This window comes from Somniosus microcephalus, chromosome 12, assembly GCF_052327205.1.
Source record: "Somniosus microcephalus isolate GS21.2 chromosome 12, FLI_Smic_1.0, whole genome shotgun sequence".
NCBI lineage: Eukaryota > Metazoa > Chordata > Chondrichthyes > Squaliformes > Somniosidae > Somniosus > Somniosus microcephalus.
In genome coordinates, this window is record NC_140998.1 from 98563470 (window position 1) to 98583045 (window position 19576).

The 19576-nt window shown below is 44.8% G+C and overlaps 1 protein-coding gene across 4 annotated transcripts in view; it reads right to left on the bottom strand.

Moving 5' to 3' along the window:
* LOC147109409 (trafficking protein particle complex subunit 6B) overlaps positions 1-17653 on the bottom strand; it is a 54879-nt gene extending 37226 nt beyond the window's left edge. For 3 of the 4 annotated variants that reach the window (XR_015080267.1, XR_015080268.1, XM_086003315.1), the window contains exons 1-2: positions 17454-17653; positions 5571-5638 (exon numbers count right to left, since the gene is read on the bottom strand). Coding sequence is in view for 2 of the 4 variants with exons in the window: in XM_086003315.1 (XP_085859441.1) it covers positions 5571-5638; positions 17454-17549 (164 nt within the window). In the remaining 2 variants the exon portion in view is untranslated. The remainder of the gene's footprint in view (positions 1-5570; positions 5639-17453) is intronic. The other variant, XM_086003314.1, reaches the window with a different exon arrangement.
* Between the last annotated feature and the right edge of the window lie 1923 nt (positions 17654-19576).

Here is a 19576-nt window from a genome sequence, read left to right on the forward strand (position 1 = left end):
GTCTGCAATACTATCTTCATATCCCGTAGGGGAATATGTTTGAATAACCTTTTGTAATCTTGCTTATTCATGACCGTCAACGCCGATCTGGTGTCCAATTCCATCTTCATTTGGACTCCTGCTATCTGCAGTGTGACCCAGATAGTTTGTCGGTCAGCTTCCTTACTCACATTGTGAATTCTCAGACTACCCAGTTCCTTGCTGTTGGAGTCTGAATCCGAATTCTGTTCATCCGAACTCTTCTCAGCCACCTTATGTACCTTTCTGCACTTTTCCTGCGGTGACTTTTTGTTGCTGGTCTTCTTTCCTGACCGGCATACTTTAGCTATGTGACCAAGCTTGCCACATTTTCTACATTCCTGGTTTTTAAACCAGCATTGGTTCTGATCGTGTGTTGTCTTCCCACAACGATAACATTTCGTTGTACCCGAAGCCATTTGATCTACGCTGAGTACCGCTGCCTTCAGCTGCATTTCCGCAGTGCCTCTCGCTGCGGCTTCGTGCGATGCTGCAATAGAGACAGCCTTATCAAGTGTAAGATCATTCTCTTCAAGCAGCCGCTTTTTGGTTCCTTCTTTCGACAATCCACACACGAATTTGTCTCTCAGTGCCTGTGTCAGGCTTTCCCCAAACTGGCAGTATTTCGCTAGCTTACGCAGTTCAATTAAATACTCCGCATTGCTTTGCTCTTTCAGTTGCGTTCTCGCATAAAATTTAAATCGTTCCGCTAACATCAGCGGTGTGGGGTTCAAATGATTTTTCAGGACAGCCACAATTTTAGCGAAAGTCTGATCCGCCGGTTTAGCTGGTGATAGAAGATGCTTCAAGAGCCCGTATGTCTTCGCACCCATTGAGTTTAGTAAGGTTAGTGCTTTATCTTCATCTGATATTTTATTTGCCTTACAATATATCTCTATGCGTTCTACATACGTGGCCCAATCTTCAACATCGGAATCGAAATCGTTGATGTTACCACGCTTAGGCATCTTCGCAACCTTCTTGAGAAACACAAAGAAATTTTTCTTTTATTTTTTTTTTTCAAAATGGCGGTTTCCCGCGCTTGTCTTCTTCCCCCGCCTACGAAAATGGCGGCTTCCTGCGTTTGCCTTTCTCCCCCACTGGCTGTAATGGCGATTGCCGTATTGCTGCGTTCGCCCTCCCCAGCGGTTTTCGAATCGTGCCTCCCAGCCCCTCTTGCAGTCTGGTCCTTTCCCCCGGCTGCGGCTGAGTTCCCCGCGGTTTTTTTTTTTTTTTTCTCCCGCGCCTTACGCTGACCCGGTAGCTGCCCGGCCTTTTTCACCGGTCGCGGTCGAGCTCTCTCTCGACGCTGTTGCGTCTCCCAGCCTGCTTGCAGCCCGGTCTTTCGCACCGGCTGCGTTTACATTCACCGCAGCTCCCGTGCCTTACGCTGCCCCAGTCTCGGCGCCTCTGGCCCCGACTTCTGTCCGGCTCTTTTCCCCGGCCGTGGTCGAGTTCTCCGCCCTTATATTCTCCGTTTTTCCCTCCCCTACTTCACAGTCAACGTTGCCGACTGGCTGCTCGTCGCTGATCGGCTTACCCACCACCGTGATAGAAGGGATGATCACTGCCTGTTGCTGATGGAAGGCTTCGTGTCAGAATTCTTCCTTTGCTCTGCAGACCCGAGTCTTCTCTCAGCAGAATGATGAGGGCGGATGCCTCCTCTCGACGCCCGTTAAACTGCCTTGGATGTATCTCTGCCGCAGGGTAAGATCGTACTCGTCGCCACTGTTAAGTCTGTGTGTTATATTGAGAATTACTACACAGACCACAAGAGTAACTTTAACAGGTCTTTACTAGTTGAAGGTCAGGGCGGAACTGCCCAATAAATCATTACACAGCACTTATATACCGGTGTGGTCACCACCGGTATTACAGTATACAGCAGCCAAGATAAAGTAGTGCCACTCTTAAAATAGTTCTCTTAAAGGTGGAACGGTTACATACACCACACCGCCGATCCAGAGAACACAAATCCATACTGCGGCTCATTAAGATCCTGATGAAGCAGTCAATTGCTGGTTTAAAACAACCAGAGAGAGTTAACATTCCAGTGTTGGGCAATGTGTCACATGCAAAGGCCAAAATCATAGAATCATAGAAATTTACAGCACAGAAGGAGGACATTCGGCCCATCTGGTCCGTGCCGGCCGACAAAGAGCTATTCAGCCTAATCCCACTTTCCAGCACTTGGTCCGTATCCTTGTAGGTTACAGCACTTCAAGTGTATATCCAAATACTTTTTAAATGTGATGAGGGTTCCTGCCTCTACCACCCTTCCAGGCAGTGAGTTCCAGACTGCCGCGCCCCCCCCCCCCCCACCACCACCCTCTAGGTGAAAAAGTCTCTCCTCAAATCCCCTCTAAACCTCCTACCAATTACTTTAAATCTATGCCCCCTGGTTATCGACCCCTCTGCTAAGGGAAATAGGTCCTTCGTATCCACACTATCTAGGCCCCTCAATTTTATACACCTCAATTAGGTCTCCCCTCAGCCTCCTCTGTTCCAAAGAAAACAACCCCAGCCTATCCAATCTTTCCTCATAGTTAAAATTCCCCAGCCCAGGCAACATCCTCGTAAATCTTCTCTGTACCCTCTCTAGTGCGATCACATCCTTCCTGTAATGTGATGACCAGAACTGCATGCAGTACTCTAGCTGCGGCCTAACTAGTGTTTTATACAGTTCAAGCATAACCTCCCTGCTCTTATATTCTATGTCTCGGCTAATAAAGGAAAGTATCTGTATGCCTTCTTAACCACCTTATCTACCTGTCCTGCTATCTTTAGGGATCTGTGGACATGCACTCCAAGGTCCCTCTGATCTTCTGCACCTCAGTGTCCTACCATTTATTGTGTATTCCCTTGCCTTGTTAGCCCTCCCCAAATGCATTACCTCACACTTCTCCAGATTGAATTCCATTTGCCACTGTTCTGCCCACCTGTCCAGTCCATTGATATCTTCCTGCAGTCTACAGCTTTCTTCTTCATTATCAACCACACGGCCAAATTTTGTATCATCTGCAAACTTCTTAATCATACTTCCTACATTCAAGTCCAAATCATTGATATATACACCACAAAAAGCAAAGGACCCAGTACGGAGCCCTGTGGAACCCCACTGGAAACAGCCTGCCAGTCACAAAAACACCCTTCCACCAGTACCCTTTGTTTCCTGCCTCAGCCAATTTCGGATCCACCTTGACACTTTGCCTTGGATCCCATGGGCTTTTACTTTCGTGACCAGTCTGCCATGCGGGACCTTATTAAAAGCCTTGCTAAAATCCATACAGACTACATCAAACACACTACCCTCATCGACCCTCCTTGTTACCTCCTCAAAAAATTCAATCAAGTTAGTCAGACACGACCTTCCCTTAACAAATCCATGCTGACTGTCCCTGATTAATCCGTGTCTTTCTAAATGAAGATTTATCCTGTCCCTCAGAATTTTTTCCAATAATTTTTCCACCGCCGGAGGTTAGGCTGACTGTTTGCCTCTTCTTCCAGCATTGAAAACTTCAAACGGATTGCTGGACCGCTTTAAGCAGCGACGCATTTTTAAATTTAAGACAGTCATGAGCGAAAAGGGTGGAGTTGACAGAGATGACTTGCGCGTGACTGACGGATGTTTTTCCATCTCTTATACAGAACTACAGCCCAATAGACGTTTATAATGTCAACGAAACTGGCCTTTTTTAATCAGCTCTTTCCCAATAAAACTCTGGCCAATGCAAGTCATCAAAGCCTAATATAGTGAAAACCCTGATACAACGATCTTTTCTGCCAGTCCTGAGGGGGTTCATTATAGTGAAGTTCGACTGTAATTCCATGATCCCATTTGAAAGTCAAGCCTCACAGTGAGCACAGTTTGGAGCCCTCTCTCCAATCTGTACTCCCTTTGAGCACAGCTTTCCTGCTGGGAATTAGCCCTTAAGTTTCTTGTATATATTTAAACTAGCTGAAGTGCCCGGCGGTGCCGAGGCTTTTTCGAGGGCATGTTGTTGTTGGAAGAGAGAGAGAGAGCGACTGGGGGGAAGAGAGCGCGCGACTGGGGGGGAAGAGAGCGACTGGGGGGAAGAAAGAGAGCGACTGGGGGGGAAGAGAGGGAGGGGAGGGGAGGGGGAGGGGGAGGGGGGGAAGGGAGGGAGGGGGGAGAGGGAGGGCGTGGAGGGGGGAAGGAAGGGAGGGAGGGGGGGAAGGGAGGGCAGGGGAGGGGAAGGGAGGGGAGGGGAGGGCGGGGGGGAGGGGGAGGGAGGGCGGGGGAGGGAGGGCAGGGGGTGAGGGAGGGGGGATGGAGGGCGGGGGGGCGGAGGGAGGGGAGGGAGGGCGGGGGGCGCCCCCCCCCCCCCCGAGGGTCGCGACCCCCCCCCCCACCCCAAGAGGTGAAGACCGCCGATTGCGCGCGCGCAGCAGGAGCTGAGACGCGGCGTCTCTCTCGGCCGGCGGGCCCGGTTGCCAGGGCAACCGTGACGCTGACCAAGCCAGAGCGAGAGAGACGCCGCATCTCAGCTGCTCCTGCTGCGCCCCCCCCCCCCCCCCAGGTGAAGACCGCCGATTGCGGCTGTGCGAGACGTCCAGCGGGCCCGGTTGCCAGGGTAACGCTGGACGCTCAGCAAGCCCCGGCAGAGAGAGACGTCTCAGCTCCTGCTGCGCGCGCACCCTAGCGGCGCTGGGCTGAGGCTCGGCCCTCCAGCCTTCGACTGGGGCCGGGAGGTGCCTAGCTCGGGCGTGGGTGCGGAGGAGATGCCGAGGCTTCTAGGCCTACCTGGAAAAAAGGGGAAAGGTAGGAAAATTGAGATTAGATAAGTTAATTACTTTCTAAATCATTTTTTTTTAAAACAATATGTGTTTTAAAAGCAACGTTTTTTTTTAAGACGCAGAAAGCGGGAAAAAGAAAGGAAAAGTTTGGAATCAAGATGGCGGCGACTCACCTCGGTTCAGAACGATAAAGCCCGGCCACACGCGCACCGATTGGCCCGGCGGCACACGCCAGCAACCCAGCGTACGACTGGTCGAGCTCGAGGTCACTCTGTCGCTAATGAGCGGATAATGAGATGCTAATGAGCGGAATGTTGAAGGTTTTTGGGATACCGCGGGCGCAATTTTAGCCCGGCCGAAACGTAAATACGCTTAAAACCGTCTCGGAAGCGTAAGCTTTCTTTGGAGGTAACGCGCGCGTAGGTATGCCCTGTAACTTTCGAGTGCATACCCGCAACGCACACGCGATGACAGACAGAGACAGACAGACAGAAGTACCGATTTATATATATAGATTATGTAAATCTAAGCAGGTGACAATGCCTTTTCATTGGCTGCAAAGCTTCTTTTCTTGTGGGCAGCAGAACAGACATTCAAATACTACACAGAATGAGTTGCTCAACCCTTTAAATATGCACTACAAATGTAAAACCAGTGTTTATTTTCAATTCAAGTTTTTTCCATATAGATGTACTTGCATGCTGTCATTGAATGAAATAAGTAGGATACAGATCACTGCGTTATCATTTACTGTTTTTCTTTAGATCTCTTCAAAAACCGCCATTGCTTACTACCTTTCTATTAGTCCTTGTCCTACTCTGAATCCCATGTTTTCCAGCTTGGTGACACATCTTCCACTTTCCTAAAGGGAGAGAAAATATTAAGAGTCATGTAGCTGTTGTGCACTGCCAAAGCACATGGAGGAATTTACTTACTGGTAGTAGATTCGGTTTCTCACTTCTTACCCGTGCAACCTTAAGATATTTTGTGAAAAATTTCATGCATGAAAGTAACTTGCTGATTGAACATTCTTCTTTCCTTAAAGTGTTGCATGAGAAACATCTTTTTCCCCATATGAAAACTACTTTCATTTTCACTGTAGTGTAATAAGTGACACCTTGGGGGGAATTTTCCCAGCCCTGAGGAGGCGGGACTGCCGGGAAAATGGCAGAAACTGGGAGCGGGTACCGACCCCGCTCCCAACCCGCCTCCGTGCCGGGTCCCCGAATCGCGCAAGGACCCGTTAACAGGTAGTTAACAGGCAGTTTTGAGGCTTTTCCCCATTTTACACCTGCAATTGCGGGCTTCCCGACGGCTGCGAACTTCGCCAGGGTCAGCGAGGTGAGCAGGGGGTCTGTGGGGGTGAGGGGTCGACATATCAGCTGTAGAGGTGAGTGATGAGTGCAAGTGTGGACAGGTAATTATGAGAGGTGAGTGTAAGTGTTGGGAAAAGTTTCCTCACCTTTGCTTCTTTCTGCAGGCTTCAACCTTTTGAGGATCCGGAGGTGCTTCATCTCAACGGCAGAGATGACAGAATGGCTGCTGCATTCTCAGATGCAGCAGCCATCTGCTTTCTGCTGAGGAGAGGTGTCTTGGTGAGCCTTCTGTGCAAGGGCTCACCTTAGAACAGAGATTGTCAGTGTCTGACAGCTTCTCAAAGCTGTCAAACGTTGACAATTCATCGGTCAAAAAAACTGACAGATGAAGCATCTGTCACCGGTTTTCCCTTAATTGACCAGTAAGCCCACAGGGCAGGCTTACCAATGCCAATCAAGGGAAAATAGCATGGGTTGGTCAGACGTCGCTGTGGGCAGGACTGAAACCCGGAAACCAGAAGTCTCGCCTCCAGGACGTCTCCATTGATAAAATCCAGCCCAATGCTTTGAAGTACTAACATGCAGTGCTGTGAAGGAACAGTCATGATTCAGAGAAATACACAATACCATGAACAGATTTCTAATATTAATAAAAGATATACTGGGTTTAAAAGACACAAGTCTCAGCAGACAAGGCTGTGAACAGAATACAGGCTTCTGAGAAAAGATCAGTTGATAACGAAATTGTAAACAAGCTTTGAAATGGGAATTAGTTAAATATACTAAAACAATGAAAGGTTGAAGCAAACCATTGGTGCTTCCGAAAGGTCTAGAGTTTGGAGGTAACACAATGAAAATGCCCAGTTTAAAGTGTGAAGAGCTAACATGTAAAACAGAAATACAAACATTAAAAGAGGCATGTGCCTTTGAAACATGACATCAAGTAAAGAAACCTGCTGGTCAAATAGTTTTATGTTAAACTTGGAAAACAGGAACCATAAGATATGCAACCAATTGAGATAGCTAGAAAACAAGTAAACACACAGTTTAAGTGGTTTTGATTTACATATTGTAAATTTAATACCAACAAGGCGGCTTTGAAAATATGACTTCAGTAGAGACATCAAGCAATTACATTGTGTTTGTATTAAACTTGGAGCAGAACGGGGTCACAATGTCTGCAAAAAAACCAGTAAAGCCAATATTAAGAATTGAATGAAAGCATTTTGTAGGAATGACATCAAACAGAAACCATTGCCGTCATTGTTTTTATGATGGTTTTTGGAACACCTAAAAAGGTAGAGAAATAATTATGCACGCAATAGTTGAATTGATAGTAAGATAGAAAGCATTTGAAAGAGGTATCAATAAAGACAATTTGATGTTCTCTGCTGATGTCAGCTAAGAAGAAACCACTGCCAAAAGGGTATAAAAATAAGACCTTTTTAACAGAAGGTCAGTACACACTGAACGAGCAAAGCATTTCTCAACTCTTCAGAGAAATCTCTAAGTCTTTAACTATGAGTCTCGGGAAGTCAAAGTGATTGATTTTGGTGGATGTTCTGGATTAAGAAATAAGAAATGTAACGAAGTAAAGATTTGAGAATAAGGATCTCTGAGAAAGAAGAAATGTAAGCTACAGGAAACTTTGGTTTATCCGGAGGTTGTATGTCCGGAATACTCGATCTAACGGCAAAAATCAGGAGCCGTTTTAAGTTTTTTTTTAGATCTCGTTCTTTTTTTTCCCCCCAGTCAGCCACTGCAAGGTCTGTAGCTATAGCAACAGCTTCAGCTAGAGACACTTGCAGCTGCAGCTGACTCTTTAGATGCTGTTGCTAAGCAACAGTGATTGTTGTCAGATACGGAGATGAAAACCTCCATATGCTTCAACATTAACTTTGTATGTCCGGCAGTTTTGATAGATCGGCAACACGCCGGTCCCGTCGGTGCCGGATATCACAAAGTTTCCTGTAATTGTATTTTGAATTGTTAATGTTGCGACTGATTCAACAGATGTTAACTGAATGTCGGCTCTTAAATAAAACTATATATTTTTAGAATTGTCTCAGAGTAATTCTGTATAAACTCGCGAACCCACAAATTCTGTACACTCTTTTGTAAGGAGTTGCAGAATTCTGGGGGGTATTCCGGACCCTCATAATATCCGGAAGGTTACAGTCTAGTTCAACTTATTAAAAGTACTATCTGGAGGACGGTAACATCTTCAGTCATTCCTTTCCTTTAGGGAGAGATAGCCTGAACCTTTAGACCCATTTAAGCATCTTATGGAATTCGGCTATCTCTAACTTAAGTTGAAGATGAACGTCATAGAGTCATAGAGTTTTACAGCACAGAAAGAGGCCCTTCGGCCCATCGTGTCTGCGCCGCCCATCCCTCCCTGTCCAGTCTAATCCCATTTTCCAGCATTTGGTCCATAGCCTTGTATGCAATGGCATTTCAAGTGCTCATCCAAATGCTTCTTGAATGTTGTGAGGGTTCCTGCCTCTATCACCCTTTCAGGCAGTGAGTTCCAGCTTCCAACCACCCTCTGGGTGAAAAAGTTCCTCCTCAAATCCCCCCTAAATCTCCTGCCCCTTACCCTGAATCTGTGCCCCCTTGTTATTGACCCCCCTACTAAGGGGAAAAGTTCCTCTTTATCTACCCTATCTATGCCCCTCATCATTTTGTACACCTCAATCAGGTCCCCCCTCAGCCTTCTTTGCTCCAAGGAAAACAACCCCAGCCTGTCCAGTCTCTCTTCATAGCTGAGGCGCTCCATCCCAGGTAACATCCTGGTGAATCTTCTCTGCACCCTCTCCAAAGCAATCACATCCTTCCTATAGTGAGGCGACCAGAACTGCACACAGTACTCCAGCTGTGGCCTCACCAGCGTTTTGTACAGCTCCATCATAACCTCCCTGCTCTTATATTCTATGCCTCTGCTAATGAAGGCAAGTATCCCATAAGCCTTTTTAACCACCTTATCTACCTGTTCCGCTGCCTTCAGGGAATTATGTACATGTACACCAAGGTCCCTCTGACCCTCTGTACTTCCTAGGGTCCTACCACTCATTGTGTATTCCCTTGCCTTATTTGTCCGTCCAAAATGCATCACCTCGCACTTTTCCGGGTTAAATTCCATTTGCCACTTTTCCGCCCATCTGACCAACCCGTTAATATTGTCCTGCAGCCTGAGGCTTTCCTCCTCGCAATTTACCACCCCACCAATTTTCGTGTCATCCGCGAACTTACTGATCATACCCTTTACATTCTCATCCAAATCATTAATGTAGATCACAAACAGCAAGGGACCCAGCACCGATCCCTGAGGTACCCCACTGGACACAGGCTTCCAGTCACAAAAGCAACCTTCGACCATCACCCTCTGCCTCCTGCCACTCAGCCAGTTTAGGATCCAACGCGCCAAGGCCCCCTGGATCCCATGGGCTCTTACCTTCTTGACCAGTCTCCTATGCGGGACCTTGTCAAAAGCTTTACTGAAGTCCATGTAAACCACATCCACAGCATTTCCCTCATCCACACACCTAGTCACCCCCTCGAAAAATTCAATCAGATTGGTCAGACATGATTTACCCTTGACAAAGCCATGCTGACTATCCCCGATTAATCCTTGCCTCTCCAAGTGGAGACTAATTTTGTCCCTCAGAATTTTTTCCAATAATTTCCCTACCACAGATGTTAGGCTCACTGGCCTGTAATTCCCTGGTTTATCCCTGCTACCCTTCTTGAATAATGGTACTACATTAGCTGTTCTCCAGTCCTCTGGTACATCCCCTGTGGCCAGAGAGGTTCTGAAAATTTGTGTCAGAGCCCCTGCAATCTCCTCCTTTGCCTCACACAACAGCCTGGGATACATCTCGTCCGGGCCTGGGGATTTATCCACTTTTTGGCCTGCTAAAACCGCTAGTACCTCCTCCCTCTCGATGCTAATATGTTCAAGTATGTCACAGTCCCCTTGCCCGACTTCTATATCTACATCGTCTTTCTCCATAGTGAACACTGAGGCAAAAAATTCATTTAAAACCCCACCTACTTCATCTGGCTCTACACACAGCTTGCCACTTTGGTCCCTAATGGGCCCTACCCTTTCCCTGGTTATCCTCTTGCCCTTAATATACTTATAAAACATCTTAGGATTTTCCTTTATTTTGCTCGCCAGTGTTATTTCATGGCCCCTCCTCGCCCTCCTAATTTCCTTTTTAAGTATGCCCCTGCACCTCCTATACTCCTCTAGGGCTTCCACCGTCTTTTGTCTTTTGTAACTGCCAAAAGCCCCCCTTTTTTTCCTAATGCATTTTTGTATATCCTTTGTCATCCAAGGTTCCCTTTGCTTGTTGGTCCCACCCTTGACCTTTACAGGAACATGTTGGTGTTGTACTCTCTCTATTTCCCTTCTGAAAGCCTCCCACTGTTTTGACGTGGATTTTCCTATAAGTAGCTGCTCCCAGTCCACTTTTGCCAGATCCTGTCTTATCTTATTAAAATCGGCCTTCCCCCAATTTAGAACCCTGATTTCCGGGCCGTCTTTGTCTTTTTCCATGACCACCTTAAATCTCACCGAATTGTGGTCACTATCGCCAAAATGCTCTCCTACAGACACTTCCACCACCTGCCCGGCTACATTCCCTAGAATTAGGTCCAGTACCACCCCCTCTCTTGTAGGACTTTCTGCATGTTGGCTCAAAAAGCTTTCCTGGATGCACTTTAAGAATTCTGCTCCCTCCAAGCCTTTCACACTCTGACTATCCCAATTTATATTGGGGAAGTTGAAATCCCCCACTATTACTACCCTATTATTTTCACACTTTTCTGATATCTGCCCGCATATCTGTTCCTCTATCTCCCCCTGACTGTTTGGGGGCCTATAGTACACTCCCAGCAAGGTGCTTGACCCCTTTTTGTTTTTAAGTTCTACCCATATGGCCTCATTAGAGGAACCCGCTAATATATCATCCCTCCTTACAGCAGTAATAGACTCCTTAATTAATATTGCAACACCCCCTCCCCTTTTACACCCCCCTCTGTCTCGCCTGAAGATTCTATACCCCGGAATATTTAGCTGCCAGTCCTGACCCTCCCTCAACCATGTCTCCGTGATAGCAACAATATCGTACTCCCATGTGTTCAACACGTCTGGGGAGTACGCCTGATCTGGGATAGCCCAAAAGGGCTAGGACTGTAATTATCCCTTCAGTGCTATTCCAGTGGTGAAGTATTAATTTGCTTCAATTAGCAAGTTCAATTTCAATCCCCATATCTCCAAGTTCCTTATCTCAAAAGGCCCACTTATACTGCAGCTACCAGTTGGAGATCTGTACCTGAAGTAGCAGTTCCAGTCAAGCAGTACCTCATTTAACTGCCTGGCTCCAATCAGAATTATCCTGCCTTCTGAGCACTCATCCTTACTAATAGACATTCAAAGCTTCCACCCGACTTTTAAAATTTAAACTTTTGGAGTGTGAGTGGAAACATCTGCACCCACCACATTGAAATCAACCCAGAGAAAGTTTAAAAGTGTTCATGAGGTCCAAGTGCCTCCGAGTACTTATTTAACCAACTTTGATATCACACCAGAGTGGAGTTATAATCTCAAACCACTTCCCTCTGAAGTAGAATGCTAATGTTGCAGTATAAAGAGACTCTTAAATTTGTTGTTGTGGGGACATGCCAAGGGAAAATCATGTACCTTCTCATGGAACAAACCAGAAAAAAAAAAAATCAGGAAACACATTAGCAGAATCATTACCAAACTATCCCTGCATGCTTCCCATGAGTAGTTTGGATACCTAACTTCTTGGCACAAGATGTGTGGTCTGGAAGGCAAGGATCCTGGACATTACAAGAGGTTATCAATTAGGGACACACCAATCTGGATTACTGCAATAGATTCTTTACACTTTCATTCATTCCAGCTTGCAGATGGACTCAACGGCATATCTATCTTTCAGGTAAGAGATCAAGACACTTGTATTTCTCCATAAAACCTGATAATCCTGCTCTGTAATCAGTAATCAGACAGGGGAGGCAGTTTCATTTCTCCCAGTCCTTTCCACACAGCACTGCAACTATTCATTTAAATGAGGTTGTTTCTAAAATATCTTTTCTGTTCTCTCCCAAATTGTAATACACCAGTATAACCTGGCAGCAGACTAACAGTATTCACCCAATGCAGGTACTTCAAAGATATCCAAGAAGCGTACAATACTAATCAAGCTCAAACTCTTTCACCCCCCCCAAAGGTTTTCATTTAAGCTAATAGAATTAGATTAATGAGCCATCTATCCTTAGCTATCCAACTAAAAATAAAGTTCAAGCATCTGATTTAGAGATTTACAGAAAATCAAGTATTTGATGCCAACAGGAAAGCAGAAATACATGATATTGTCTAGTGTTCAAATTTCCTCCAAGAACTGTACACTTAACTTATTAGCTAGACAAGTTGTATAATATGTACTATGCGCTCTAAGAGTCCAAAATTATGGAAAGCATTATTTAAATTGAGTACTATTGTTGCATCTGTAGCATGCATTAACACTGAAAGAATGACCTTTTCCACAGCCCACATTCTATGCATTTCCAGAAGCAGAGGTATTTTTCTTGGCTATATGGCCTACCAGAGAAAGACAGATTGTCTTTACTTTGCACATTGCACTAAAAACCTCTGCAAACCTATAGTGAAACCGGAATTATCCATGCTCCAATTTTTCGCCTTTCTGATTATCGTATGCAAGACTTCACCTCACTGCACAGCCTGCCAACACTCCTGCTGTTCTCCTAAATCAACCCCTCAACCCAGAAAAGATTAAATTCAGTTGAAGTTTTTTGAATTGTAGTTAATTTCATTCCCATGCCAAATGCACAAGACCAAATACCTCTGTTATCTGACGAGATGCAGGGGGAGAATCACTACCATTCGAGTGGATAGTGGTCATCCCACTATCAATTAAGGACACACCCACATGGATTACTGCAATAGGTTCTTTACACTTTCACTCATTCCATTTTACAGATGGACTCAACAGCATACCTATCTTTCAGGTAGGAGATCAAGACATTGTATCACAGATCACTATATTTCTAATCAATTGAAACCACAAGAAAGGAGAATTTACCTAAATTTAAATAAGTGAATTGAAACATTGAGAAAAGGCTTGTATTATAAACTGCAGTGGCATTCTTTTACAGCAAAATCTCGACAGCCACAACAAAACATCACCAACAGGAGCTAAATGATTCAGTATTACTGACAGGTTAGTGAAAATTAAAGCACAGAAAAGTTCGGTGACAGTACACTTAACATTACTAAATCTCCAACACTAATTCAAAAAGATTCGACGGGTGAAGAATATGCCACATTCTTGACTACTTTAGATTGAGATCTTGGCTGGGTGATTTAAATCTTATTCCCCAAAAAAACTGATTAAACTACAATTTTTTTAAATATCTGGTCATTTTAATGCCTTTTAAAACTATGTAGTCAAGAAAATCAGTCAGTATACACAGATCAAACATTTTCCAGCTGGTGTCACTGTTTTTTAGTGACCTGTAAATTGCATTTCACTGCTAATAAACTAAAATAAGGAAAGATTAGTGTTCAGATTTGTACTTTTAGAGGTAATAGCTTCTTTACCCTAACAATATTATTTCAGTTACCTGGTTAAGTCACTTTAACGTTGGAATACGAAAACCAGTTTTCACTATAATTAAGCTGACTCAGTGTGGATCTACTGTACAGTCTGTCCATTTTGCTTATTGACTACATAAAAAATAAAAAGCTCTTCATTCTTTCCTCAGGTGGCATGCCAACTGAAGTCAAGAGTAGGGCTTGCCACCTACTCCCAGGCTTCTACCATTGCCACTCTGAGCTGGTCACAAGAAGTTACACAATGAGTCTTACTCTGTATTTTCCTCCCCTGTGGTGGATCTAGTCTCTGGCACCTTTGTACAAAGATTGAGCTGTGGTTGGTGGCTCAGTGACATAGGAGAAATCATGCAAGAGAATTACTACATTCATGATTTTAAACCACTAATGCAGATTTACAATGGAGAAGAATTCATACTACTAAAAAGTCCATACTAGGGATGTTCAACACACAATATTGTGTAGCGTCTATTAAAATGCCCTCCATTTTTACCTGGACTTTTTCCACAGTAAATACCAAAAGCTGAACATCGCCAATACAGTCGTCTTCTTCTCATCATACTTTCATAAATTTACTTTTAGTTGTTTTGGTTTGGTTCCGTGTCTTACAACACAATACTTAACTGGTAGACCATAGTTTCAAGCCAAGAACGTGAACAAATTTCCTACAATTCTTATTTTATCACAATAGCCTATTGACAACTTCAGTTCTTCTGCCATCCGAACATTAACAAATTTATTTAAGACTATTTTTATCCTTTTTTTTTGTTTGCTTTTTTTCCACTCTTCCTGTATTACATACAACTTCCAGCCTGACACAAGGGTAGGGAACTTCCTTAATAACAGAAAATGCTGGAAAAACTCAGCAGGCCAGGCAACATCCGTGGAGAGAAATTAAAAGTCGACGTTTCGGGTTGAAACCCTTTTTCAAAACTGGAAAGGAAATAAAATAGATCAAAGGCAGGGCTGCGATAGAACAAAAGAGAAGTAAAGAGACATTAAGAGGTATTCAAAACCAGACGAGATGGTAATAGGACAGTGGAGACAAAGACGGCTCAGATTAGGTGTGAAGTGTACTGGCAGGATGAGAAACAGCTGCCATGTGGGAAAGAGAGGGAAGAAAAGGGGGGGGGGGGAAGGGAAGACCCAAAACAAAGGGGTGAAAAAGAAATATATAAGTAAAAATGTAATAGGTGCCGAGGTTATGATCTGAAACCTGTATGTCAGGGGTTACCCTTAAATTCTTCAATACAGTATTTACCAGTTGAAAGTAGGGTAGGTATCCAGCTGGACCATTGACATTTCCCAATAGAGAAGGAATAACGGGATCAAGTCACGGCTGTGCAACTAACATACATGTCCTGATAGCTTGGGCAGGAACTTCCTTCCTGCCCAAGCTATCAGGACATGTATGTTAGTTGCACAGCCGTGACTTGATCGCGTTATTCCTTCTCTATTGGGAAATGTCAATGGTCCAGCTGGATACCCACCCCACTTCCAACTGTTAAATTCTGCAATACAGTATTTACGGGTAACCCCTGACATACAGGGTTTTTTTGTTGAGTCTTTTTGCATTTGTAAACATACAATTTAGTGATGTAACTTGTGTCAAAGTGCACCCTCATGTCAGATAAATACCATCATACCATAATCAAAAAGACACATTGTTGTTCTGGTTACTTCCCTAATGACATTGACTGTATCCTCTTGGTGAGGAAGTGGTACCATTACTTCTTTCTTTTTTTTAAAAAAAGTTACAATGAATAATGAGGAACTTGAACAGTTTTCCACATATATTCAGTTTTTAAAAAAAAAAAAGGAAAAGTATTCTTCTTTATGCAGTAGTGAGTGCATGGCACAAACAGGCTTGAATAAATTACAAAGAAATCATTCACACATCATCCTTAGCCCCACGCAAAGTAGTTCCTGCTTCACAGCGACAATAACAGTGGTATATAAACAGGGTGGCTGGCAGATCGATTCAGTGCCAGCAGTTTTCAGACCCAACTGCAGATCTCAAACTGCAGTGTAAATGTGGTCTGCTGCAGTTCCGATCCCAAAGGGCACATTTTAAGCAGGGCCAAGAAGAAAAAAAAACAATAATGCAACAAAAGAATCCTGTATTGTTCGTCCCTCTTGGAGATAGCGTAATAACTCGAAACCAAAAAAATAACTGAAATGTTTCCTACCAGTGCATCATAACCACAGGAATCCCTAAGAGAAGAGATTGTTTTTTGAAGGTGCCAATTTGAGTGGTGCCTTCAAACTCAGAGAACTCAGGAGCATTTCACTCCAAGTTTCACTGATGGAGTATGAATGCACCAGGTCACACAGGTTACTGAAATCACAAGTTTAGTTAAGGATCTGGGTTAGTTAAGCAAAAACAAATGACAAGAGCTGCATGTACAAAGGCATCATTTCAGCACAATGCAAACTGTGCCAATGAAGCTGAGCACTATGCAATCATCAGCAAACATTCCCACTTCTGATCTTATGATGGATAAAGGTCATTGATGAAGCAGCTGAAGGTGGTTGAGCCTAAGACACTGCCCTGAGGAGCTCCTGCAGTGATGTCCTGGGATTGTGTTGATTGGCCTCCAACAACCACAACCATCTTCCTTTTTGCCAGATATGGCTCCAGCCAGTGGAGAGTTTTCCTCCCGATTCCCATTGACTTCAATTTTACTGGGGTTCCTTGGTGTCACACACGATCAAATGTTGCCTTGATGTCAAGGACAGTCATTCATATTATTTGTATTTACTTAAATATCTACCACCATGGAGTACAAAACTTAGCAGTTTTTCTGCATAAATTTATCAGACATAGGACATCTTAGTGCAACTTCCAGGTTTTGGTCCAACAGTAGTGAGCAGTACTTTGGCTTCCTCAGAACAACTCACAAAGAGATGCACTAAGCCCACCCTTTGACATGCCCTGTTGGAGCTGCTCGTTAATGGCTGGGCTTGCTTTCTACTGCAAGAGCTGACCACAATGACAGCTCCCCTCTACACACGATGTTGCTAGTGTTTCTCTGGGGCTGAAGTCCAGCATTTCCACATGTGTTACACGCTATTTTAGGGTTATGGAGCCAAGGCAGGTAGATTGAGTTAAGATACAGATCAGCCATGATCTAACTGAATCATTGGCTCGAGGGGCTGAATGGCCTACTCCTGTTCCTATGTTCCTTAGCAAGTAACCAATAAACAGTAACCAAAAAAGTAAAGCGCACACAACAATCAAATTACACTTGCATGCTCTGCTTTTTATCTTACTATTTCACCTACAGACACACAAAAAGGTTAAAGTACACATGCATACGTTGTGCGAATGAGTATTGAGATCATATGCCCAACGACGGTGTCTATTACTCATTTATTATTTACTAATCGAAGTGGAATTCGCCACATTTGGATTCCCAATTAGCCACATGTGGCTAGTAGCTAACGTATTGGACAACGCTGCTTTATCAAAATCCTTCACATAATGTGGGTACATCTGGTCTCTGCCGAATAGTCTGGATAATAATGGAGAATCTGGGGGGGGGGGGGGGGGGACTGTTTTTTGAATTAACTCGACATATAAATATATACAAAAACTAGCGTAAATCGCCCTAATTCTGATATTGTGGCACCCAAGCCGAAAGCTTTGTTTTTAAGCTGCAGCCTGGCCCGGTCCTGTCTCCCACCCGCTTCCTCACCATCTCTCCTTGCTCGGCCGATTTATAAACGTAAGAAACGATCTCCGTGTGCAGGAGCTGGAAAAGAGCCTCGTCTGCCATCTCCTGCTTGTTCATCCTTCAAACCGACTGGCTCCAACTGACAGCTTACAGCCCGCCGCCCGTTACCATCCCAACACAGCCGCCCGGGGGACGTCACTTCCCCTCACCCTTAAAGGCACAGTCCAGTCAAGGGGAACGTCACTTCCCTTCACCCTTAAAGGCACAGTCCATCCAAGGGGACCGTCACTTCCTTTCATCCTTAAAGGCACAGTTCGCCCAAGAGACGAGGAGCAGCGAGCAGTTGCACGATGACTTTTCAATTGGCTGGTTCTGCGCAATTTATTCACTTTCCGAGAAAAAAAATAAGTGTCTTCCATACTCAAATTCTACAACTACTAAAATGACAATTCATCCTATACACTTAGTAAATTACAGAATTACAGTGGAAAAGAAAGAACTTGCATTTATCTCCTTCTTAGGCAGTTCCTCAGAATCGAGGATGACTTGCTTCCACATTAAAAATGAGTTCTCAGGTGACTGATGAGTCCAATGCAGGACCTACAGTCTCTGTCACAGGTGGGGCAGACGGCGGGTGGGTGGGGTGCTTGGGTTGACGTGCGCTCCTTGCACTTGGCTTCTGCTTGCTCCCGGCGAAAAGATTCCAGGTGTTCGGCGCCTTCCCGAATGCTTCTCCTCCACTTTGTACGGTCTTAGGCCAGGGATTCCCAGGTGTCGGTGGGAATGTTGCACTTTTTCAAGAAGGCTTTGAGGGTGCCCTTGAAGCATTTCCCCTGCCCACCTGGGGCTCTCTTGCCGTGTCGGAGCTCCAAGTAGAGCGCTTGTTTTGGGAGTCTCGTATCGGGCATGCGGACGGTGTGACCCGTCCATCGGAGCTGATCGAGCGTGGTCAAAGCGTCAATGCTGGGGATGTTGGCCTGAGCAAGAACACTAACATTGGTGCGCCTATCCTGCCAATGGATTTGCAGGATCTTGCAGGGGCAGCGTTGATGGTACCTCTCCAGTGCTTTGAGGTGCCTGCTGTACATGTCTCTGAGGCATACAGGAGGGCGGGTATCACTAATGCTCTGTAGACCATGAGCTTGGTGCTGGGTTTGAGGTCCTGGTCCTCAAACACTCTCTTCCTCAGGCGACCGAAGGCTGCACTGGCACACTGAAGGTGGTGTTGGACTTCGTTATCGACGTCTGCCCTTGTTGACAGTAGGCTCCCGAAGTATGGAAAGTGGTCCACGTTGTCCAAGGCCTTGTCATGGATTTTGATAATTCAATTGGCTGGTTCTGCACAATTTATTCACTTTCCGAGAATAAGTGTCTTCCATACTCAAATTCTACAACTACTAAAATGGCAATTCATCCTATACACTTCGTAAATGACAGAATTACAGTGGAAAAGAAAGAACTTGCATTTCTGTTGCGCTTCTCACAACCTCAGGACATTTCTAAACACTTCACAGCCAATGAAGTATTTTTGAAATGTAGTCACTGTGGCAATGTAGGCAAACGCAGTCGCCAATTTGCACACAGTAAGGTCCCTCAAACAGCAATGAAATAAGGGTCCAGCTAATCTGTTTTAGTGATGTTGGCTGAGGGATAAATGTTGGCCAGGACACCAGGAAAACTCTCCTGCTCTTCTTTAAATTGGATCTTTTACACCAATCTGAGAGGGCAGACATGGCCTCAGTTTAAATTTTCATCCAAAGGATAGTGCCTCCAACAGTACTGCATTCCCTCAGCACTGCACTGACATGTCAACCTAGACATTGTGCTCAAGTTTCTGGAGTGGGGCTTGAACCCACAACCTCTTAAACTCAGAGGCAAGAGCGCTATTACTGAGCCAAGCCAGACACTTAATGGAACTTCCATTAACTGCACTCCAATTTTCTACCTTCCCAAGTATTCACATGAGCTTGCACAACAAATCCTTGCATGAGACATCACCTCATAGCACAACCACTAACACAATTTCCTTCAGCCAAATAAAGATTACATTCAATTTATGTTATTTGTATTGTCCTTGTCTTCATTCTGGTCCCTACAGTATTCCTGTACCAAATGTGTAAGATTGAAATTTGTGGACTTAAGAT